Source organism: Aquarana catesbeiana, linkage group LG08 (assembly GCF_042186555.1).
Source record: "Aquarana catesbeiana isolate 2022-GZ linkage group LG08, ASM4218655v1, whole genome shotgun sequence".
NCBI classification, from domain to species: domain Eukaryota; kingdom Metazoa; phylum Chordata; class Amphibia; order Anura; family Ranidae; genus Aquarana; species Aquarana catesbeiana.
The window spans coordinates 230,428,252-230,454,362 of record NC_133331.1 but is presented as its reverse complement, the minus strand read 5'-3'; the positions used below and the strand labels follow the sequence as shown (position 1 = coordinate 230,454,362).

The following is a 26,111-nucleotide window of genomic DNA, read 5'->3' as shown; positions in this document are numbered from 1 at the left end:
AATATTAGCTGTCCTCTCTGTGTTACTTTCCAGACCCCCTTTGACAATTCTCGTGAAATGGTACAGCTAGTAGACTGGTTTCCAGATATCTTACTGCCAACTGACCAACACTGAAACACAAATTCACACTCCGCTCCACAATGACATATAAAGAACCAAGATAAGCAAGCTGACCCATCTGCCATGAAAAGCTACTTGTTCTGTTGCAATTCTGTTTAACAAATCCTCAATTTCCTGTTGTATTTGAAGCTTCACCCACCCCCAGCATCAAGCATCTGCTTCCCAGATTTGCACAGGCACTTCTTGGTCCTTTATTAACATGTTTTCAAGGTTTTACAAAGGGGATGTTCAGGCATCAATCAAGGTGCTTCAAGCTGTCATTCGAGGGTTTTTTTTGTTCAGGGTTCTTCATCCCTTCTTTTCTTGAGGCCCTGTTGGCAGTACTCATTCCATTGTCTAAGAATACAAGTTCTGCATGATTAACCACTTGACAACCGCCTCACACTGATGTACGTCAGCAGAATGGCACGGGCAGGGAAAATCACGTACCTGGTACGTGATTGCCTTCCCGCGGGCGGGGGGTCCGATCGGACCCCCCCGGTGCCTGAGGCGGTCGCCGTTGGTCTGGCAGCGATCAGAGATGAGGGGGAGGCCATCAGATCGTGGCCCCGCTCTCGCGATCGCTCCCAGCCAATGAGAATCCTCCCCTGCCTGTGTGTAGTAGACACAGGCTGAGGATGTGATGTCATCTCTCCTCGGCTCGGCAGTTTCCGTTCCGGCGCCGAGGAGAGAAGACTGTAATGTAAGTGCACAAACACACACAGTAGAACATGCCAGGCACACTTTACACCCCTGATCACCCCCCAATCACCCCTCCCTGTCACACTGACACCAAGCAGTTTTTTTTTTTTTCCTGATTACTGCATGGTGTCAGTTTGTGACAGTTACTGTGTTAGGGCAGTTAGTATTAGCCCCCTTTAGGTCTAGGGTACCCCCCTAACACCCCCTAATAAAGTTTTAACCCCTTGATCACCCCCTGTCGCCAGTGTCGCTAAGCAATCATTTTTCTGATCGCTGTATTAGTGTCGCTGGTGACGCTAGTTAGGGACGTAAATATTTAGGTTCGCCGTCAGCGTTTTATAGCGACAGGGACCCCCATATACTATCTAATAAATGTTTTAACCCCTTGATTGCCCCCTAGTTAACCCTTTCACCACTGATCACCGTATAACCGTTACGGGTGACGCTGGTTAGTTCGTTTATTTTTTATAATGTCAGGGCACCCGCCATTTATTACCTAATAAAGGTTTAGCCCCCTGATCGCCCGGCAGTGATATGCGTCGCCCCAGGCAGCGTCAGATTAGCGCCAGTACCACTAACACCCACGCACGCAGCATACGCCTCCCTTAGTGGTATAGTGTCTGAACGGATCAATATCTGATCCGATCAGATCTATACTAGCGTCCCCAGCAGTTTAAGGGTTCCCAAAAACGCAGTGTTAGCAGGATGAGCCCAGATACCTGCTAGCACCTGCGTTTTGCCCCTCCACCCGGCCCACCCAAGTGCAGTATCGATCGATCACTGTCACTTACAAAACACTAAACGCATAACTGCAGCGTTCACAGAGTCAGGCCTGATCCCTGCGATCACTAACAGTTTTTTTGGTAGCGTTTTGGTGAACTGGCAAGCACCAGCCCCAAGCAGCGTCAGGTTAGCGCCAGTAGCGCCAACACCCACGCACGCACCGTACACCTCCCTTAGTGGTATAGTATCTGAACGGATCAATATCTGATCCGATCAGATCTATACTAGCGTCCCCAGCAGTTTAGGGTTCCCAAAAACGCAGTGTTAGCGGGAACAGCCCAGATACCTGCTAGCACCTGCGTTTTGCCCCTCCGCCCGGCCCGTCCCAGCCCACCCAAGTGCAGTATCGATCGATCACTGTCACTTACAAAACACTAAACGCATAACTGCAGCGTTCGCAGAGTCAGGCCTGATCCCTGCGATCGCTAACAGTTTTTTTTTGGTAGCGTTTTGGTGAACTGGCAAGCACCAGTGGCCTAGTACACCCCAGTAGTAGTCAAACCAGCACTGCAGTAACACTTGGTGACGTGGCGAGTCCCATAAGTGCAGTTCAAGCTGGTGAGGTGGCAAGCACAAGTAGTGTCCCGCTGCCACCAAGAAGACAAACACAGGCCCGTGGTGCCCATAGTGCCCTTCCTGCTGCATTAGCCAATCCTAATTGGGAACCCACCACTTCTGCAGCACCCGTACTTCCCCCATTCACATCCCCAACCAAATGCAGTCGGCTGCATGAGAGGCATTTTCTTTATGTCCTCCCGAGTACCCCTACCCAACTAACCCCCCCCAAAAAAGATGTTGTGTCTGCAGCAAGTGCGGATATAGGCGTGACACCCACTATTATTGTCCCTCCTGTCCTGACAATCCTGGTCTTTGCATTGGTGAATGTTTTGAACGCTACAATACACTAGTTGAGTATTAGCGTAGGGTACAGCATTGCACAGACTAGGCACACTTTCACAGGGTCTCCCAAGATGCCATCGCATTTTGAGAGACCCGAACCTGGAACCGGTTACCGTTATAAAAGTTACAGTTACAAAAACAGTGTAAAAAAAAAAAAAAACACAAAAAAAATATAAAATAAAAAAAATAGTTGTAGTTTTATTGTGCAAACCAATAAATATACGCTTATTGACATTTTTTTTACTAAAGACATGTGGCCGAATACATTTTGGCCTAAATGTATGACTAAAATTGAGTTTATTGGATTTTTTTTATAACAAAAAGTAGAAAATATCTTTTTTTTTCAAAATTTTCGGTCTTTTTCCGTTTATAGCGCAAACAATAAAAACGGCAGAGGTGATCAAATACCATCTAAAGAAAGCTCTATTTGTGGGAAGAAAAGGACGCAAATTTTGTTTGGGTACAGCATTGCATGACCGCGCAATTAGCACTTAAAGCGATGCAGTGCCAAATTGGAAAAAGTTCTCTGGTCCTTATGCAGCATAATGGTACGGGGCTGAAGTGGTTAAGACATAGGAATTTTGACCTACCTGTAAATTTCTTATTTTGCAGTACAGAACACAAGCTCTTCCCCTCACTTTTATTGCTTGCTAAAAAGCTTGAGTCTAATGGAGTGGACAGGGTTATATAGTATGCTCTGGGAGGTTCCAGTAAATAAAATTGTTACTTTTGTATCTACCCTATTTAATTAATCTGCAGATCAAAGTGAGGAACTTCAATCTGCAGATGATATCAGTTGAAGCAACCTGACATATACAATTTTCTTTTTTATAAAATTTGTCTCTGTTTAAGCCCTACATTTTTTTTCATCTGTATTTATTTTGTTCGAAACCTTTACTTGATTTGTAGATAACTTTTCAATGCTTTGTACCAGAATCATAACTTCTGTGTAATTTTAAACTCAACAAATTATAGAATAAAATGTATACTTTGTATCTACGGTCATATCATTTTTTAAGCAAAAACTGGTCAATAAAGAAAAAAGTGTTTTTCTTTTGTTACTATTTTATCTGTAGATTTTGGCAAGACAATATAACAAAAATAAGGCATTGTTTATCCTTAAAAAGCAATGTACCATATGTATAGCAGTTCAGTTTTGGGCACCAGTTCACAAAAAGGATATTGGCGAACTGGAGAAAGTGCAGAGAAGGGCAACCAAACTGATAAGAGACATGGAGGAGCTTAGCTATGAGGAAAAATATTAGCTGAACTGAATTTATTCTCTGTTGAAAAGAGGAGATTAAGGGGGGATATGATCAACAAGTATAAATACATAAGTGGTCCATATACTGAACTTGTTGTAGAGGGTTTCTCAAACGTTTTACTTTGGAGGAACACTTGGCAAAACTTTTGAGATCTCGGGGAACCCCTGAAAATTTTTTTTAGATCTACAGCTCATGGAACATTGAATCTGATCAGTGAGCTGTAGATACAATATAACAACAATTATTATAGAAACAGCATTAAATAATAGAATAAAATATTAGAAGAAAATGTACTTAAAAAGGAGAAGTCCAGCCTGAGCTCATTCGGCTGGGCTTCTCCTATTGGTCACAGGAGTGCAATTCGTTTTGCACTCCTGCAACCCATTTTCAGCAGAGAGCGGTCTGAAGTCCGCTCTCTACTGACGTTACACAGATCAGTCCAGGCACCCCGTCATCCCGACTTTGAAAGTCTGGATCCACCAGGTGCCTGGACTGATGGCAGTCTCAGCCTCTCAGTGAGCCACTGAGAGGCTGAGACGGCTGCACCCTGCCCCTCCACAGCTCAGCGCTCCAGTGAGTGTGGAGGAGCAGAGCAGGAGAGCTGCTGATTGACACTCAGCAGCTCTCTGCTCGGCGGTGTTCGGTGGCTCGGTTCTCAATGAGGACAGATGCAGCATTGGGCTGATGCTGCATCCACCTAAGTAAGTATGAATGGTCAATTAAAAAAAAAAACTACTTCTCTTTAATGTGAAACTTGGGCTTGGGAAATACAGTATGCGACATGTATACATTTTTCTGAACAGAAAAAACTCACACAACTCCAACATCATGGAGTGAACAGGGCACATAGAAATCAATTGTTTTCTTTATGTCCATGCAGAGACCTATGTTATAAAAGCGCATGTTTCTGCATGTGGTGTGAGCAAAATGTTCTATGCAAGTCAAATCTGTGCATTTTTCCATCAGTTTTTATGCAAGTATGGTGTGAATGAGGCTACTGAACTTGAACACAACTCACAAATATTATGAAACATAAATGAGGCATCAGTCAGTTAAGCCTTGTTCACAACATATATGCATATGAATTGATGGAGAAACACCGCAGATTTGACTTGCATAGAATATTTTGGGCTTGTTCACACTATATGCAGAGTTACTTTCCTCCATATGCAAAGCAGCGCAGGTAAGATGCTATAACATGCCTTTTCCCCTTGATCCCCGCTAGCCCTCCATTCCAGGTGATATCACATACAAGAAACTGGGACAGACAGAAGAAGAGGGCCAGTCGGGAACAGCACAGTGATTACTAGTAGCTTCCCTGCACCACTATGCAAATCATAGTTCGACCTGGGTTCCATGAGACGTCCCCTGGGGTTCTGTCACAAACCAATATTGTGGTGGATATATATCTGCCCAGTGTTGTTTTCAGTGCACACAGACAATGCACATTGATACATCATGTCTCCTCTAGTTCCAGCTCCTAAGAAATTAGAGGTTGGTGCTGGGAGGAATGCAGAGAGCGGGAGCATGTAGCTGAATGTAGCAGATGGTGACATCCTCTGTATGGCAATGCTGAATGCAGACTGCAGAGACGGGGAGCAGAGACCAGAAGCATGCATCTGGATCAGACTGAATGAAAAAGGAGGTGAGCTCATAATAGCTTTATGTACCGTTATGGTATAACTTTCGCTCGCAGCACTCCACGGAAACTGCCTTACTAAAACTCACTAACGATTTACTAACTGCTAAAACCAACAGCCAGTACTCCATACTCCTACTACTTGACCTCTCTGTGGCCTTTGATACTGTTAACCACACGCTCCTTCTCAATAAACTACATTCCCTTGGCCTCCGAGATTCTGCTCTATCCTGGTTCTCTGCTTATTTATCACAGCGCTCCTTCAGTGTCACCTACAACTCCTCCTCTCCATTGCCCCTTTCTGTGGGGGTCCCCCAAGGCTCGGTTCTTGGACCCCTTCTCTTCTCTATCTACACCTCCTCCCTTGGTCACTTAATAACTGCCCACGGCTTCCAATACCACTTATACGCTGATGACACCCAAATCTATCTGTCTACTCCTCACCTCACTCCTTCAGTCTCCTCTCGCATTACTAACTTACTAACTGACATAGCATGGATGTCGCACCACTTCCTTAAACTGAATCTCTCTAAAACTGAGCTATTAATATTCCCCCCCGCCCGTGCCCCCCTCCATGACTTTTCCATCAAAATCAACAATGCAACCATCAGTCTCTCCCCTCACGCCAGGGTACTAGGAGTAATCCTAGACTCTGACTTGTCATTTCAGCCTCAAATCCATTCGTTGTCAAAAGTTTGTAGAATTCACCTCCGTAACATCTCTAAAATTCACCCCTTTTTAACAAATGAAACCACCAGCTCCTCATTCACTCCCGTTATCTCTCGCCTTGACTATTGCAACTCCCTTCTCATTGGCTTACCTCTCCATAGGCTATCCCCTCTTCAGTCTATCATGAATGCTGCTGCCAGACTTATCCACCTTACCAACCGCTCAGTGTCTGCCAACCCTCTACTCCAATCCCTACACTGGCTCCCAATCACCCAGCGAATTAAATTCAAAATACTAACCACAACATACAAAGCCATTCACAACTCTGCCCCGAGCTACATCACTAATCTTGTCTCCAAATATCACCCAAATCGACCTCTCCGCTCTTCTCAAGACCTCCTGCTTTCAAGCTCTCTCATCTCCTCCTCCCATGCTCGTCTCCAGGATTTCTCCAGAGCCTCTCCCATCCTCTGGAACTCGCTACATCCATCTATCCGGCTATCCCCTACTCTTGCTACCTTCAGGCGATCCCTGAAAACTCATCTCTTCAGGAAAGCCTATCACGTCTCCAACTAATCTCCTACCACTTCCACCAGCTCATTCCCCACAGTTACAACCTTTTGTACCACCTGCCCCACCCTATTAGATTGTAAGCTCTTCTGAGCAGAGCCCTCTTAATCCTCTTGTATTTTATTGTATTATAACTGTATTGTCTCCCTTTTATATTGTAAAGCGCTGTGTAAACTGTTGGCGCTATATAAATCCTGAATAATAATAATAATAATATAACATATAACCACTATGATCTCACCTCCTGCTATATTCAGTCTGATCTTTCCACGTGCTTCCCTCTCTGCAGTATGCATTCAGTACTGCCATTTGCAGGATGTCTCCTCCTGCTTCAAGTACACCCCCCCGCTCCGCAGTTTGCATTCACCCCTTCCATACACAGGATCTCATCTCCCGATCCAGCAATGTGTTCCTGCTCTCTGTTCGCGCCTCCACAGTCTGCATCACCGCTACCACACAAACAGAATCTCACCTCCTGATCCAGCCATATTATTATAATTATTATTATTATTATTATACAGGATTTATATAGCGCCAATAGTTTGCACAGCACTTTACACCATGAGGGCAGACAGTACAGTTACAATACAATTCAATATAGGAGGAATCAGAGGGCCCTGCTCGTATTTGCTCCCACTCTGTGCTTCCCACCTCAATAGTCGGCATTCAGCACTGAGATAGGCTGTCACCTCCTCCTTCAGCTCCCGCTCTCCAATCAGTGTAGGGTGAACAACAACATCAAAACTCCTTTATTCAAGCACAGATGTTACCACAGATATACAACTCAGAGACACTCCCCCCCACCCTTGGATTAAGGGCAGGGTAAACTGTCCAATCACAGTCGACACAGGTCAGGTGTACTCAAATTTACCATCGGTAAACAGTCTTATCAGCAGGGAGAGCTGTTGGAGGAATTTGCCCCCACCAATCTCACAGCTACTCTACATACATATCCCATAATATCCAAGGCAGACACAATAGAACATTGGAATTCAACCCCACCCCAAACGATCACAGCAAAGAGTCCACAACAGCATGAGACAACACACAATATATACATATATACAACATACCAGTGTGGCTGTACAGTGTGTCTAAATAGCCCAGATCATAGTGGGGTTCTCAGTCACCCTGTGCCCCTAATGGACGCAGGGTGATTTACACATAAGAAGGGCCAGGGGCGATAGACACGGAGTCTCCAGAGCTCTCCAAGGTAAGTGGAGTTCGGCAGGAGACTAACACTGGAGGAGACCCCAGACGGGTTGACTCCAAAGATAGTCAGTAGATCCAGTCACCCAATGCCGCTATTCACACAGTATCCCAAATAAATTGTCCCAAACATAGCATTACTCACCCAGCCAATCTCTGCCTCTCTCAGAGAACATGCCAGTCGCTGGGGAGAGGCATGGACTGGCCCTTCTCCCTGGAGTCCTTTCAGCCGCTGGAGAGAAGTCAGGGTGACTAGGCTCACTCCATCATGCTGTTGGGGATCTGGGCCGACTGCGCAGCATCCCTGGGGTAAACAAGTGGAGACTGAAGTCCCATCCACTATTGGTAGGTGTGTAGCGCTTCAGCTGGAGAAGTTTGTTGTAACGCCACAGATGCTGCTGGCAGAAAATCCCATGTCCCTGTCAGTGTTGTGGGAGAAAGACTGACTACCTCTTCTCTCAAGAAGGCCGAAGCCACTGTAGGTGCTAGACAGAGGCCAGCGGCACTCTACCCTGTTGCCCGCGATTTAGCTGGGAGTAGAAGCTTCACTACATCCACTTGTTGCTGGGGAGAGGGGCCGACTGTCCCATCTCCCTGGAACTCTGTAGTTGTTGCCGGTGCTGGGCAGAGGTTGGCTGCACTCTGCTCTGTTGCCAGCACTTCTGCTGGGGACTCCACATCATCCACTCCGGCTAACTGTTGGGGAATGATTGTTACCTTCTCACCATGGGCCCCTGGCACTGCTGATAGGTGGCACTGGGCACTTATAGGTGGCACTGGTGGGCACTCTTCAGTGGCACTGGCAGGCATCACTGATGGGCACAGTGCCATCCTCATTTGGCACTGATTGGCATACTTGGTGGTTATGGGCGAGCATCCCTGGTGATCTTGTGAGGGTATCCTCGGGGGGGGCTGCACTGATAATCAATCAGTGCCGACCCCCCTGTCAGAAGAGCAGCCGATCAGCTGTCCTCTACTCGCACCTGTCAGCTCTTCCTGTTTACACTGTGATCAGCTGTGATTGGACACAGCTGATCACATGGTAAAGAGCCTACGTCAGAGGCTCTTTACCTCGATCGGAGACGCGGTGTGTCAAAATGACACACCACACCACCGATTGCCACGCTGCGTGAGCCCACGAGCACGCTCTAGTGGCTTACCCTGCTGGACTTCATATGATGTTCATTCAGGATAACTGAACGACTTTGCGCACGCCATATTGCTATATGGGGGGCAGGGAGTGGTTAAGGAACACACCAGACAGGTCAGGGATAAGGTTTTGGAGAAGTTTGAAGCAGGCTTAGGTTATAAAAAAAAATATCCCAAAGTTTTGGGCATCTTGCGGAGCACTGTTCAATCCATCATACGAAAATGGAAAGAGTATGGCACAACTGCAAACCTACCAAGACATGGCCATCCAGCTAAACTGACAGGTTAGGCAAGGAGAGCATTAATCAGAGAAGCAGCCAAGAGGCCCATGGTAACTCTGGAGGAGCTGCAGAGATCCACGGCTCAGGTAGGAGAATCTGTCCACAGGACAACTGTTATGCCCCGTACACACGGTCGGACATTCCGACAACAAAATCCTAGGATTTTTTCCGACGGATGTTGGCTCAAACTTGTCTTGCATACACACGGTCACACAAAGTTGTCGGAAAATCCGAGCGTTCTAAACGCGGTGACGTAAAACACGTACGTCGGGACTATAAATGGGGCAGTGGCCAATAGCTTTCATCTCTTTATTCTGAGCATGCGTGGCACTTTGTCCGTCGGATTTGTGTACACACGATCGGAATTTCCGACAACGGATTTTGTTGTCGGAAAATTTTATCTCCTGCTCTCCAACTTTGTGTGTCGGAAAATCCGATGGAAAATGTCCGATGGAGCCCACACACGGTCGGAATTTCCGACAACACGCTCCGATCGGACATTTTCCATCGGAAAATCCGACCGTGTGTACGGGGCATTAGTCGTGCGCTCCACAAATCTGGAAGAGTGGAAAGAAGAAAGCCATTGTTGGAAGAAAGCCATATGAAGTCCTATTGGTGGTGGCAGCATCATGTTGTGGGGATGCTTTTCTTTAGCAGGGCCAGGGAAGCTGGTCAGCGTTGACGGGTAGATGGATGGAGCCAAATACAGGGCAATCTTAGAAGAAAACCTGTTATGCCGCGTACACACGAGCGGAATTTCCATCAGAAAAAGTCCGATGGGAGCTTTTCATCGTATATTCCGAATGTGTGTATGCCCAATCGGACTTCTTCCATCGAAAATTCAGACGGACTTAGATAGAGAACATGTTCTATATTTTCTCGACGGAACTAATTACTATTGGAAAAACCGCTCGTCTGTATGCTGTTCCGATGCATGCTCTGAAGCAAGTACGAGACGGAAGCGCTCGGTCTGGTAAAACTAGCGTTCATAATGGAGATAGCACATTCCTCACGCTGCAAATTCTGTGATCTTTTAATGCAGCGCATTCTTTTGTGCTTTATAATGCTAGAATAATTAAGTTGTTTTGCTGCTGATATTCACACAGAGTTCTTACAAACTTATTTCTTTATTTATTTATTTTATTTATTTATTTATTTATTTCTCGTGATCTCATGAATAATCTTTTTTAAAGCCAGATCTTCATAATAATGGTTTGAATTATTTTTTATAGTCATCTTTTTTTATTATTTTTTATTTTATCAAGATCTCCTTTTTTTGGATTATTGAAAAATTATTTTCTTGTGATCTCCATAATTTTTTTTTGCGTGTGTGTCAAGTTACCACAATAACATTATTATCTTGTATTTTTTAACCTCAAGGAGGCTGGTTGGTGTCCCTTGTTAATTTGACATTGTATTTTTGAAATGTACCTGCCTCCTCACAAACAAATGGTCCTATTTTTAGAAAAACACATAGGCAATTATTTTCAGAAAATAATATATCCATTTATTCTGGGTAACAAAATAAAGAGGAAGGCAACGCTGGAGAAACTTTTGGTATTTGCAAAGCCTTTTGGCCCCCAGGGCACACATCAAGTCTGTGAAAAATAAAATTGTTAGCTTGAGGAGTCCATATAATTTGGAGCCCAATCTGGTCCAGGACTCCCAGAGATCAGGACCAGCAGCAGATGACATATATGTCCCCAGGCTGTGGTACTACACCAGCCTGCGTCTTCTGTCAGACCAGAAGGAACCCAGGCCATCACTTTCTTCTCTTCACTGCAGCCTTCCCTCCACGCTTCCATGCACCCTTCCCTGCAGCCCTCCCTGCAGCCTTCCTTGGAGGCTGTGGTTCTGGTGGTGGACTTATGGCAGGATTAGGAGGATGGGCGTGGTCATATACGTGGCTGTTCTCAGTCAGCTGGCCCCTCAACCCTTTCTGAAGGGCCTCGGCAAAAAATTCCCTCACAGAGGAGGCATTGGCCCTCCTCCAATTTCAGCAATCTAGTGGCTAGATAGCAGCCATATGCCTCTTCAGCGTCGGGGGGGCTTCAGAGAACATCACTTGCTTCCCTAATGAGGCCCAGTGCTGCCTCCTCCGTGATTGTCCCCTTCCTGGGCCTTTTTGTTGTAAGGTGGAGGGGAGGCACCTGGGATTGGGTGAGGCTTCTACTGGGCCCAGCCACCTCCTGGCTGACACTGGGCACGGCCACCTTCTGGCTGACGCTGGGCACGGCCACCTCCTGGCTGATACTGGGCACGGCCTTCTCCTGCCTGTCACTTTCCAGACCCTCCTCCTGGCTAAGCTCTTCCAGTGTATAAAAAAGGGACATTGTATTTTTTGGTTCATCAATCACACACAATTTTTAGCTCATGACTTGCAAATTGAATGTTAATAAATAGAAAAGACTATCATTCTGACCCCAGCAATTTTCATTCTTGTCCCAAATATTTTTGGCCACTACTGTCTATTGATATGTAAATCTCTTTTTTTTAAATCATGAATTTGTTATCAATTATAACATCTAGTTAACATCATTAATATTAGGAAAATAAATATGTATTAAAATAATATACCTGGCTCCAACTGGGCGCATCCACTTCTTCCAGGATGGAAGGCCCAGGTTGTTCCTCCTCAGCCTCTGCTGGGGTTGAGGGAAGGGTGGAGGGAAGGGTGGGGGGAAGGCTGCAGGGAAGGGTAGAAAGTGATTCCCTGGCTACAGTCTGGTCGTCCAGAAACTGCAGTTTGTTGAAGTACCACAGCCTGGGTACATACACTTGCGCTGCTGCTGCTCCGGATCTGAGAGATTTCTGGATTTTATTATGCTCCTTCTTATACATGTTCCTCAAGATCACAATTTTCTTTTCCAAGAACACAATGGTTGCATCAGGGACCCGAGTCTTCACAAATTCCAGAAGTTTCTCCAGCGTTGACCTCCTAGCTTGTTTATTATAATATAAGCTGTGTTTCACCTCCCACAAATTCCTCATCCCCTTGTACCTGTCTATGAAACTGGCCATGAATTCTGGGTCCTTAAAGTGATTCATATTTGCTGTTAGACAATACACAAGACAAAAACATTAATGTCAGCCTAAACTCTCATAATCTTATCCCAATATAGGCCTCAATCTTGAAGCAGTATAGGCCACTGATGGCGCAAGTTAAAATTTTACCTTCGTTTAGGACGCTCGCCACTTCCGTTCCTCCTTCCACTGCACACAGAACGTACGTACAACACATGCGTGCTAGCTTGATGTACACTGCGCATGCGTGAAACTCCGCCCACGTCGTCCGTCCCTGGTGTTCTTTCTAGAATATTCCCTGCCCTGTCTCTTTGGGCACGCAGTAGGAGCGACATGGCGGAGACACAGTAGGTGTGTGTTAATTCGAGTAATGAAGAGGAGGAAATCCCGGAGCCAGAAACGCCCTGATCCCGGAGGAGAAGATTTAAGGCCTCACATATGGCTTTATAGAGATGTGGAGATGGTGGATATCTTGAGGAGTAACGACTATGATGGGAAGCATGGACCGTACCTAAACCCAAATGTGAGAAAGGCCAAGATCATGACTAAAGTTGTGAAGAGTCTGCACAGGTATTTTGGGGTACGACGATCCAAGGAGCAATTGAGGAAACGCTGGTCAGACTTGAAACTGAGGCAGCAGGATCAGTATAGAAGGATCAAGAAAGTGCTTGTAAAAAGTAAGTACTTGTCGCGTGTTCCTATTATTATTATTACTTTCATGCTGCGCCATGTGATTTTCCCTACTGTTGTACAGTTTGAAATGGCGACTTTCATGTTCGTGGGCACAGTAATCTATCGTAGGAAACATTGTTCGCTCATTAAATACGATGTTTTGGGCAGATACAGGTTAAATACATTTGGTTATGCCTATTTGTCTAAAAATAAGTTTTGTACATTGCTATCTAGATGTGTTTGTAACTAGAATTAAATGCAAGCTTGATTCAGTGTAATGTAAGGAGAGGACACTCAGCAGCTGTTTACACATCTGGACTCAGGAGCACTAGTGTGGGACACAAGAACAAACTTTTTAAGTTGTCCCACACAGGTGCTCCAGTGGATATTTGGGGTGTCTCCATGTGTGAAAATTGTCAGAAAAGGGTAAGTATTCCAGCTTTGTTAAGGTAAACAATCATGTCTTCAGCTTGGAACTCTGCCCAAAACAGACAATTGTACCCCACTTCCCAGCAATGTTTCATATTCCTATTTCTGGACTCAGATATCTGTGTGCTAAGTATACCTTTTTGTTTCATTCTCATAGGGGAGAAAAGACTCGGAGGACACCACTCAGAGGACACCAGGAACCCCCCACCTGAGAAAGAAGGGGAACTCAGAACAACACCACACCCCGAGGATCTGGAGGAAGGAGAGGTGGAGGAAGTCGGTGAAATTGTCACCACAACAGGTGAGTGTCTGACACCCCAGCTTCAGGTAATATATGTATGCCTGCTTATTTATAATACATGTTTTTCCTCAAATTTTTAGGTGATGTGCTGGTTGTTGAAGAGCAAGCTGAACATTTCACAAGTGACAGTACACAAAGGCTAATCCAGGACATCATGGTGTGGAATGGTGAAATTGACATCATAAGGAATAAACTAAATGTTATGGAACAACAAATGAAGAACATGATTGATGTGCTGGGGAGAATCTGAATTTCTTCAAAATGCGACCATTTTAACATTTGTTGTACTAAACAAAAATTTTTTTTGACATTTTAAAAGCCAAATTTTGAAGATGCACACGGTGTGTCAACATTGCTATCTGCCATCAGGGGATATCAATGTACGCGTTTTGTGTGTGCAACCCCTTCCTCATAACTCTAGTAGGTGAGAGGAAGGGGTTGCACCCCCAAAACATGTCCATTGATCCCCCATGATGGGAGATAGCACATATTGACATTAGGTATGGGATCAGGAGGGAAATACCCATTTTGACTCCCAAATTGTGTGCATCTTCAAAATTTGGCTTTCACAATGGTGACATCACCCCATCTGATGAAGGCAATATTAAGACATTTTTGACACTAGAATGTCTGATATTGCCTTCAGTTTTTCTACGTTGAACCTTGTAAGTTCCAGCGTTGGGTATGTTATGTTTAGAAACATTCGTGTTTATACCAAAAATAAAACTGTAAAAAACTTGAGAACAAAAAAAAAAATTTTACATCAAAATTTTATAACGCATATGTGAATGTGCACAGAGTAAAAAGTTTGCTAATCAACAATGTGTGGCTTCTTCTTTCAATGCTCAATACCAGTTTTTGAAGTAAGTTTGTGTTTACAGTGACAATGGGGCTTATTTACTAAAGGAAAATCCACCTGGCACTACAAGTGCACTAGGAGAACCTAGGACCTAGGAGACAGCCAAAAAGAAATACAAGCAATAAAGAAAATTCAAGATTTTATCAGATATTTTTTTTTTTTTTTATTAAAAAAATATTTAGACATTGTCTGGCATAGTAATGGCCCCCCGAAAATAAAATAATTTACATATTTCTGCCGAACTTCACGGGCTCTTTGGGGTACCAAGCCAGGACAGTATCCAGGCCCGTCAGGGGATTCCCAGGAAGTCCGGCCTCAGGCCCAATTGAGGCAAGATAATTATGGGCATTTTTCCTTAAAAATTGTGCAATATGCAGCAGCATAAGATGATGTGGTTGATTTTGTAGTCCGCCATGTGTATTGTTGACTTTGTAGTCCGCCATGTGATTTTTGTAGTCCCCCATGTGTATTGCTGTTAGAAATAGGCGGAACCGGCTGGCCATTATCCTGAAGACTCTTCTGCCTCTGGCCAGCTGGTAGTTAAAAACCCTCCTCTCCGGGGTGAGGGTCCTCTGGGGGAATGGCCTCATCAGGTGCTCGCCCAGACAAACGGGAGTCCTTCAACGTTGTCCGCCTCAGGTGGCAATGCCAGGCCACCAGGCTGGAGACGTTGGTAAAACTCCGTCTGGGCGAACACTCCTCCATCCGACATCCGGCCATTTTCCCCACGTCCACATAGAGGAACTCATATTGTGCCGACACCACCGCCATTAACACTAAACTTTTAAACCCCTTATATTTATAATAGTAAGACCCCGAATGGGGTGGTGGCACGATGTGGACGTGCTTCCCATCTATAGCCCCTCCACAGTTGGGAAAGTCCCAACAGTTGGCAAAATGGGATGCCACAGTCTGCCATTGCTGTGGCGTTGAAGGAAACTGTGGAGTCAAAACAGGAAAAAAAATGAGTACTTTTGCACATAACACTGCAAGCAGATTAGACACAAATATTCTTGGCCAACAGCAGTATAACATATATTTTAAGGGGTATTTAAAGACAAAAATATAAGGTCCACTTATCAGATTCCTCACCCCTTCTGATGGCCCATTGTAAAAATTTTAGGGGGGGAGGGTTCGAGCTGAGTTTGGGACCCAAAAAAAAGCCTATGGCACTCTGCCTTAATTTAAGGACAACAATAACATTTGTACACATTTTAGGGGGTGTTTTTGGTAAAGCACTACAATGGAGCTGACAAAATACATTGTTAAGTGACTAGGCTAGGTGTATATGGGCCCAGGATAGCATGCTGGGGAGGTTAGTGAAGGCAAATATGCATGTAGGCCAATAAAGGGGCATTCAAAGATTACAGCATGCATGAGGACAAAGGGGACATTCACAGCATATTACAATCATGGAATGATGAAAGAAATACACTAAATTAGCAAACATGAAATACATAGAATGTGATGTTAAAGGAGACAACTTACCTTAATATAGTCCCTCTGTAGGACCTGAATAGCAGAACAGGTCTCTGGAATAATGATCCCCAGAGCCTGGGGGGAGATGCCTGTGGAGAACTTGAGAACTTGAGGTCCTGCAGGCTTCTCTCAGTCGCCAAGTACTGCAACGTGGTGACCAGCCTCTGCTCCGGAGTGATGGCTTGCCTCATGCAGGTATCCTGCCTGCTAATATAAGGGGTCAGCAAAGCCAACAGGCGGTGAAAAACGAGGTCCGTCATCCTGAAAAACTTCCTGAAATCATCAGGATTATTTTGGAACGAAGCAAAGGCATATGAGAGAATTGGTCACGCTGGAGCAACCAATTCTTGGTCCATGAACTCCTCCTCACCCTGTTCATGGACCAATTCTTGGTCCATGAACTCCTCCCCACCCTGTTCATGGACTGGGCTTGGGGCAAAGCAAGAACCCCAATACCAAGCCCCCACACAACACGAACTCTACAACGAGTACGTCCCCGCAACATGGCTTCAAAATGGTCGGCTGGTCAGGACAAACTAACAGAACACACTGAAGAACAGCAAGGCCTGTGAAGAGCGAGCTGAAAATCAGAAACGAGCGGACAAGAACACAAACAGATGCGAACTGACTACATGCACTGAAAAGCAGATACAAACCCACAAGCACAAACTGAAGAGCAGAAATTGACTGAAAAGCACGAAAGCTGAAAATCGCGAATCATCTCTCACCAAACTTCTACTAACATGAGATAAACATGAGATTAGCAGAGGGAGCCCAAAGGGTGGCGCACTGGCTATTGAACTTCCTTTTTCTAGTCTTGTCATACGTGTTGTACGTCACCGCGTTCTGGACGGTCGGAATTTGGTGTGACCATTTGTATGCAAGACAGTTTAAGCGGAATTCCCATCAGAACTCCGTCGGAAAAACCTTCAGAGTTTATTCCGACGGCAAAACCGCTCATGTGTACGAGTCTGCAAAAGACTTGAGACTGGGGAGGAGGTTCACCTTCCAGCAGGACAACGACCCTAAACATACAGCCAGAGCTAAAATGGAATGGTTTAGATCAAGGCATATTCATGTGTTAGAATGGCCCAGTCAAAGTCCAGCCCTAAATCCAATTGAGAATCTGTGACAAGACTTGAAAATTGCTGTTCACAGACGCTCTCCATCCAATCTGACAGAGCTTGAGCTATTTTGCAAAGAATAAAGGGCGAAAATTTCACTCTCTAAGGCCCCATGTACACTGCTGCTGCTAAACGGACATTCAGAGGCAGGCAGTTGGACACTTTTTTCAACTGCCCCTGAACTCATTCAATGTTATCTTATGTTATCTATGTTATCTTATGTGTACATGTACACAGGTTCGTTTACTGTCATTTTTAGGCAGTTGCGTTTAGAGGCCTTTCATTGAAGGCAAAAACATGAGTTAAGACGCCAAAGTTTTCGACGTTTCAGATGCCAAACGCGTCTAAACATGGCTAAACGCGGTAACCCGCGTTTAGCCACATTTCGTTTATAGGCGTTTTTTGTTTTTGCCCATTTAAAAAGAAAAAAAAAAATTTTTTTTAGAAACGCTTCTAAACGCAAATGCAGCAAAACGTGGCATGTAAACGCAGAAAAACTGACGTTTTTAACGTAGGTTACTATCTGTCAAGTTAAATTGTTCAGGAGACGTTGTAAAAATGTCCCGTGTACATGAAGCTTAGTTGTGCAAAGCTGGTAGAGACATCCCCAAAAAGGCTTGCAGCTATAATTGCAGCGAAAGGTGGTTTTACAAAGTATTGACTCAGGGGGGCTGAATACAAGTGCACGCCACACTTTTCACATATTTATATGTAAAAAATGTTGAAGACAATTTATCATTTTCCTTCCACTTCACAATTATGTGACACTTTTCATTGATCTATCAATAAAATCCCAATAAAATAAATTTACCTTTTTGGCTGTAACATGACAAACGTGTCAGATTATGAAGCAGTGAAAAAATTTCACTGCTTCATTCTCCGGCATTCTCAGAGGAGATTGTTCTCCTCTGGATGCCAGTTTATGAAGCTTTGTTGATCGCTTCTCCTTTGGAGTAGTGAAGTGATCTAAAAACACTTCAAACAGTGGAGCCACTGATAATGGAATCTAGTGAGACCTTATGAGATTACAGTACCAGAAATTCGCTGAAACACAAAGATGTCAGTTTATTAAGCAGTGATAAATTATCACTGCTCAGTACACGGACAGACGGCATGGTTAATGCTAATAAAATAAAGAGTCCCCCTACATAATATATACAAACACATATATATATGTATATATATATATATATATATATATATATACTGTATATGGGACAATTGGCTGCTCTGCTCAGCTGTTCCATGGCCAGGTGTGTGTTATTCCCTCATTATCCCATTTACAAGGAGCAGATAAAAGGTGCAGAGTTCATTTTTAAGTGTGCTATTTGCATTTGGAATCTGTTGCTGTCAACTCTCAATATGAGATCCAAAGAGCTGTCACTTTCAGTGAAGCAAGCCATCATTAGGCTAAAAAAACAAAACAAACCCATCAGAGAGATAGCAAAAACATTAGGTGTGGCCAAATCAACTGTTTAGAACAACCTTGAAAAGAAAGAACGCACCGGTGAGCTCAGCAACACCGGAAGACCACGGAAAACAACTGTGGTGGATGACCGAAGAATTCTTTCCCTGGTGAAGAAAACACCCTTCACACCAGTTGGGCAGATCAAGAACACTCTCTAGGAGGTAGGCGTATATGTGTCAGAGTCAACGATCAAGAGAAGACTTCAGTGAGTGAATACAGAGGGTTCCCCACAAGATCTAAACCATTGGTGAGCCTAAAAAACAGGAAGGCCAGATTAGAGTTTGCCAAACAACATCTAAAAAAGCCTTCACAGTTCTGAAACAACATCCTATGGACAGATGAGACCAAGATCAACTTGTACCAGAGTGATGGGAAGAGAAGAGTATGGAGAAGGAAAGGAACTGCTCATGATCCAAAGCATACCACCTCATCAGTGAAGCATGGTGGTGGTAGTGTCATGGCGTGGGCATGTATGGCTGCCAATGGAACTGGTTCTCTTGTATTTGTTGATGATGTGACTGCTGACAAAAGCAGCAGGATGAATTCTGAAGTGTTTCAGGCAATATTATCTGCTCATATTCAGCAAAATGCTTCAGAACTCATTGGACGGCGCTTCACAGTGCAGATGGACAGTGATCCGAAGCATACTGCGAAAACAAAAGAGTTTTTTAAGGGAAAGAAGTGGAATGTTATGCAATGGCCAAGTCAGTCAACTGACCTGAATCCAATTGAGCATGCATTTCACTTGCTGAAGACAAAACTGAAGGGAAAATGCCCCAAGAACAAGCAGGAACTGAAGACAGTTGCAGTAGAGGCCTGGCAGAGCATCACCAGGGATGAAACCCAGCGTCTTGTGATGTCTATTTGTTCCAGACTTCAGGCTGTAATTGACTGCAAAGGATTTGCAACCAAGTATTAAAAAGTGAAAGTTTGATGGATGATTGTTAATCTTTCCCATTATTTTGGTCCCTTAAAAAGTGGGAGGCACATATACAAACTGTTGTAATTCCTACACCGTTCACCTGATTTGGATGTAAATACCCTCAAATTAAAGCTGAAAGTTTGCAGTTAAAGCACATCTTGTTTGTTTCATTTTAAATCCATTGTGGTGGTGTAATAGAGTCAAAAAGATTAGAATTGTGTTGATGTCCCAATATTTATTTATGGACATGACTGTATATATATGTTTTTTTATATATATATATATATATATATATATATATATATATATATATATATACATAAATATGACAGGGGACATGGTTACTGTCTTGGGGGGTCTGAACAAGGTATAAGGAAGTTAATAATCTTCCTCTTTCCTCCTCAGATCCCCCAGGATTCTCTCTTCACTCCCCGATTCTCCAGCTCTGAGCTGGAGAATCGGGGAGGTGAATTCTGACACAGATCGCCAGTGAAGCGCTGAGATCGCAGCTTCATAAACTGGTTGTTTCTGTGTTAGTCAATGAGGATTCTCAGTGTGAGGAGATCATCGGCCAGAGAACATGTTCAAACACGTTCTTCCCCAATTATCTCTGTTTCATAAACCGTTTATGGACTGTGATCAGTGGCAATCCTCGGAATCACCGCTGTTCACTGCTTCATAAACGGGCACTATAATATGGAAAATTTCAAGGGGTGGGAATACTTTTTCAAGGCACTGTACGCATCAAGGCACAACATGAATAGTTGCCTCATTTACACCTGCAGTTTGTGAATCACAACACAAGGATCCTCCAGGCTGAGGAAAAACAAAAGGAGGAGCACCCACAAATGTACCCTAACACGGGAGCCTACCCACTAAAATTATTTCTCAAATGCATGCATAGTCAAAGACACAAGATTTTACAACTGTAAAACAGTGAAAACTGCTGCATCAAAAATTTACTAAGGCTAGGTTCACATCTATGCAGGCTGCAGTTGATGTGTTTTTCCAGCATATTTTGTGTTTTGCATTTTTGACCACACTTTTTTTTTTTTTACAAGTTTTTGATGCACTTCGTTTTTTTTTTTGACTAATAGGAAAGTATAACATTTCTGTTCATGGAGTGTGACTTTGATGAGACTTTGATGCAACCTTACGATCTCTGGCACTCAAGCTGCATCAAAGTAGTGCAAGGACCTTTATGTGTCAAGTTGTATGTAAGGATTTGGGGTTAAGGGCTAGGGTCAGGGTTAAGGATTAAATGTTAGGGTTAGAGTTAGGATTAGTGGTAATAATTAGGGTTAGCGGTAATCATTAGGATTAGTGTTAGCGTTAATCATTAGGGTTAGGGTTAGTGATAATCATTAGGGTTAGGGTTAGTGGTAATTGTTAGGGTTAAGAATTACCACTAACCCAAATGATTAACCTTAACCATAACTTTGGATACATAAAGGTTCCTGCACTACTTTTATGTGACTTTGATGCAACTTGAGTGCCAGAGTGTGTAAAGTTGCATCAAAGTCGCACTCCATAAACAGAACTGTCATACTTTCCTATTAGCCAACAAAACAAGCAAAATGCATTAAAACCGGAATAATTGTTTTAGTGCAGGTCCATTAACATCTATTACACGCAAAACACAATCTGCTGCAGGAAAAAAAGATCCTTGACCTTTTACAAAAAACACACCAGCTCAAAACTCACAGATGTGAACTAAATCCATAGGAAATCATGTTAAATGGACTGTAGTTCATTTTTGCAAAACATAAAACGTACGAAAAACCGCATAGGTGTAAATGTCCACCAATTGACTTTCTATCCAATTATCGGTATGTATAAACGTGCTAAGTTTTCTAATTTACATACATTACCTTTCAATTATTTTCTTTCAGCATAGCGTTACCTATTGCAGAAAACCAGGAAAATATGGAAGAGGAAAACAACAATTCTTGTGATAGATGTAAGTAATCTTCTTGTATGTTTCTTTTATTTATAAATATATATAGTTCAAATTTCAAGCTCCTAAGCCTTCAGAATTCAGGTTAGTCTAATTCCAGCATTATCAAGGTAGGGTTTTTTGTTTTATACTTGCTGTTGGTTCCACTAGGAGAAGTAAGAAAGTAGACCGGACCTGTCTTTTTTAGGTTAAGACATCCGCAGCCGCAGGGAGGATTATGCTTGAACTATGTGGATGGTCAGCATCAGAACATCAGTGTTGTTAGATGAGCTTATGAACAAGCTGGAGATCTTTAAGTAGGGGGGACTGACGAGCAGATCCACAACAGCTGGTTAACGGTGGAGAGAGATGAGAGCTCTAAATTAGCCGACAGCTGAGTGGCCAGCTCAGAGAAGGAAGGGCTTAACCAGCCCTGAAAGTACCCCCCTCCTCAACGACCCCTCCCCCTCGGAGGACCACCGGCTTGAGGGGAAAACGTCTATGGAAATCACGGAGGGGGGCAGGAGCATGTACATCCGAGGATGAGACCCAGGACTGTTCCTCCGGACCGTACCCCTTCCAATGCACCAGGTACTGTATGCGCCCACCGAACCTACAGGAGTCAACAATGGATTGTACATCATACTCCTCATAGTTCTCAACCTGTATAGGGTGAGGACGTGGCACCGAAGTGGAAAAGCGGTTGCAGACCAACGGTTTCAATAAGAGACATGAAACACATTTGAGATGCGCATACTAGGTAGAAGGTCCAACGCGTAAGCCACTGGGTTAATCCTGCGCAGGCAGGTGTCTGCGGTCAGCATGGAGTCTGTACCTATCATTAGCATAACGCAAAGCCTCCTGGACTTGTGCCTAAGTGGAACGAAGACCACGGAGATGCTCCTCTAGCGCAGGAATACTCTGCGAAGTCAGTCAACATGGAAGGTTGGAAACCATGATTCACCATAAACGGAGACAATCCGGAAGCAGAATTCAAGGCACTGTTGTGAGCAAACTCTGCCCATGGTAATAGGTCTGACCAATTGTTGTGATGGTCAGAAATATATGTAGGAATTGCTCCAAGGACTGTTTGGCTCGTTCTGCGGCCCCATTAGACTGTGGGTGATACGCAGAGGAGAAAGCAAGCTGAATTCCCAGCTGTGCACAAAAGGCTCACCAGAACCAGGGCACAAACTGACTACACCTGTCCGAGACAGTCACCTTGGGTAGCCCATGTAAGCGAAAGATCTCCCAAGCAAAAATGGAAGCCAGTTCCTTAGAAGTGGGCAACTTCTTAAGTGGAATACAATGACACACTTTGAGAACCAGTCAACCACCATAAGGATAACTTTGTTGCCTCTGGAGTTGGGCAACTCCACAATTAAATCCATAGACAGGTGGGTCCAGGGCCTCTCTCCATTGGGTATGGGTTGTAGGAGGCCCACTGGAAGGTGTCATGGAGTCTTACTCTGACCACACACAGAACAGGTAGCTACGAAGGCAGTTAAATCAACACATAGACTAGACCAACAAAATTGTTGGGAAATGGCCAAAACGAGTTGATTCTTACCAGGGTGGACAGCTGCCTTGGGAGAATGGTAAGTCTGGAGCACGGCAGTACAGAGACACTCTGGGACAAAGCAGCGGTCAAAAGGTTTCGCAGGAGGAGCATCGACCTGAGCAGCAAAAAGTGAGACTGGTGCGAACCGTAGCCAGAATACGATCAGGAGGAATCATAGGAACCAGAACCGACTCCAACTTGGAAGTGGAGGAAAATTGCCATGACAAGGTTTCAGCCCTAACATTCTTAGTACCGGGTAAGAATGAGACAATGTTATTGAAATGTGACAAGAAAAGAGCCCATCGCTCCCTTCTGGGAGAGAGGCGTTTAGCCTCAGACAAGAATGTGAGATTCTTATGGTCAGTAAGAATGAGAACTGGCACAGTGGTACCTTTAAGGAAATGTCTCCATTCTTGCAGGGCTAAAATGATTGCCAACAGCTCTCTGTCACCAACCTCGTAATTGCACTTGGCAGGTGACAATTTCTTGGAAAAGTAGCCACAAGGATGCATAGCACTCTCAGAGGTAGGACGTTGAGACAGAAGGGTGCCAATACCAGTCTCAGAAGCAACAATCTCAAGGATAAAAGGTAACGTAGGATCAGGATGTGCCAACACAGGAGCAGAAACAAAGGCAGCCTTGAGACTTTCAAAGGCCTTAATGGACTCCGGAGACCAACACTGTGGGTTACTGGGTTTCTGGTCATATCGGTCAGGGGCTTCACCGGAGACGAGAAGTTACATATAAACTTCCAATAATAGTTGGCAAAACCCAGGAAACGCTGCAGAGGACGTAACCCCATGGGTCGAGGCCACTGTAGGACTGCCGAAAGTTTCTCTTGATCCATTGAAAAACCAGCAGTGGAAATGACATAGCCCAGGAATTTAATCTGTTCCCGATGGAACTTACACTTCTCCAGTTTACAATAGGGATTGTTCTCTCTTAATTTCTGAAGCACACGACAGACATCTGTGTGGTGGCTCTCCAGGGACTTGGAAAATATGAAGATATCATCTAGATAAACCACCACACATAACTGCAACAAATCTCGGAGGACATCGTTAATAAATTCCTGGAAAACTTCCGGGCGTTACAAAGGTCAAAAGGCATTGCGAGATACTCATAATGGCCTGTTCTGGTATTAAACACAGTTTTCCACTCGTCTCCCTCCTTAATCTTCACAAGATTGTAAGCCCCTCTCAGATCAAGCTTAGTGAAAACTGTTGCTCCCTTGAGGCGGTCAAATAACTCTGTAATCAACGGGATCGGGTAGGCATTCTTAATCGTGAAACGATTGAGACCCCTATAATCAATACAAGGTCTCACTTCACCGCTCCTCTTCTTCACAAAGAAGAAACCAGCACCAGCAGGAGACAAGGATTTGTGGATGAAACCCCGAGAAAGTGCGTCTGCAACCTACTCCTCCATGGCTTTATCCTCCAAGACCGACAAAGGGTAAACCCGGCCACGAGGGGGCGTGGCACCAGGTTGAAGATTAATTGTGCAATCATACGGCCGGTGTGGAGGCAAACTACCGGCTTGACCTTTGTCAAAGACATCGCTAAAATCACGGTAATCCTCTAGCAGGGAGGAGAGTGAAGAGGTACACAGGACCTTGGCTACCTTCCGGAAGCATGTTTCACTGCATTGTGGTGACCAGGAGAGAACCTCAGCATGGAGCCAATCAAAAGAGGGGTTGTGCCTCTGTAACCAAGGATAACCAATAACCAGCGGAAACTTAGGAGAGGAAATCACTTGGAATTGGATTATCTCATGGTGAAGAGTCCCTACGGCCATGGACAACGGCCTGTCTCATGAGTCACATGGGCAGGCTGCAGAGGTCTCCTGTCAAGAGCCTCAATGGCAAGTGGAGTGTTACTCAACTGCAGTGGAATCGAGTGCTTTGATACAAAGGCAACATCAATGAACAGGCCTGCAGCCCCAGAGTCGATTAGAGCCTGTATCTTGATAGACGACTTAGCCCAAGAAAGGGTGACCGAAACCAGGGGCTTATCCTTCTGGTTAACTGGGGATGACATAACACCACCTAAGGTCTGTCCATGACAGGACCTCAAGGTTCGGGTGTTCTCAGGACGGGTAGCACAAGACTTCAAAAAGTGACCTGCCTGGCCACAATAAAGGCACAATCTCTCCCTCCCCCTAAAGGCTCTCTCATCCGCAGAGAGACGCGTGAAGCCCAAGTGCATGGGTTCATCTTCACTGACCGACTCTGTACCAGGAGGCATGGGAGGTGAGGGAGGCACGGGTGGGACTGCAAAGCTCAGAGGCAAACATACAGGAGGCTTCCGCAAGCGCTCCTTAAAAGAAAGTCTTTCTTTGAGTCTGGAGTCAATGAGCAAACGAGATCAAGCTCTCCAGCTCAGTGGGTATATCTCGGGCTGCTATCTCATCCTTGATGGAATCCGAGAGACCATGAGAAAAAGCAGCCACGAGGGCCTCATTTGTAACATAAAAAAAGATGCGCAACCAAATAAGTGAACAAACTAATATGTGCAACAAAAGGTGCAGATAATTATGTGCAAAAAGGAGCAAATTACGAAATTAATGAACAAATAGCATAACTAATGTAAATTAATAAATTAAAAAAACATAAATGTGTCCTTCAATATGCACTCCTTTCAGTATAAATGAATAATGAACAAATAAGAGCAAGGAAAAATATCACAACTAGTGTAAACTAATAAAAGAAATAAATGTCCATATATGATGTCATTCTAGATAAACTCCATTCAGTATGAGTCCTTCAGTGCAAAACTTCAATATGAAGGCAAACAATTCTTTCCACGATGTATCCCCACAGAATATCCAAAAAAATATGAAGACAAGGAAAATAAATGCCAGATGGCAGCTTACCAGAACCATAGGATCCCTATTACGGAGATTATAGAGGCATATGCAGGAAGAATCTTTCAGGCGGGGGGGGCTGATTCACACATCCTCTCCTCCGCCGGCAAATTCAAATGCTACAATGTACTCCGTAGTTCCTGTTCAATAAGGTTGCACTCGTGGAATTTTGTTAATAAAAGAAGAGAGACGGCTTCATAGTGCA

The 26,111-nt window shown here is 44.3% G+C and overlaps 1 protein-coding gene across 14 annotated transcripts in view; it reads left to right on the top strand.

The window, feature by feature from the left end:
* RASSF4 (Ras association domain family member 4) overlaps positions 1-26,111 on the top strand; it is a 683,776-nt gene that overhangs the window by 479,524 nt on the left and 178,141 nt on the right. For all 14 annotated transcript variants that reach the window (XM_073596936.1, XM_073596950.1, XM_073596935.1 and 11 more), the window contains one exon: positions 21,437-21,504. In XM_073596936.1, coding sequence (XP_073453037.1) covers positions 21,437-21,504 — 68 coding nt within the window. The remainder of the gene's footprint in view (positions 1-21,436; positions 21,505-26,111) is intronic.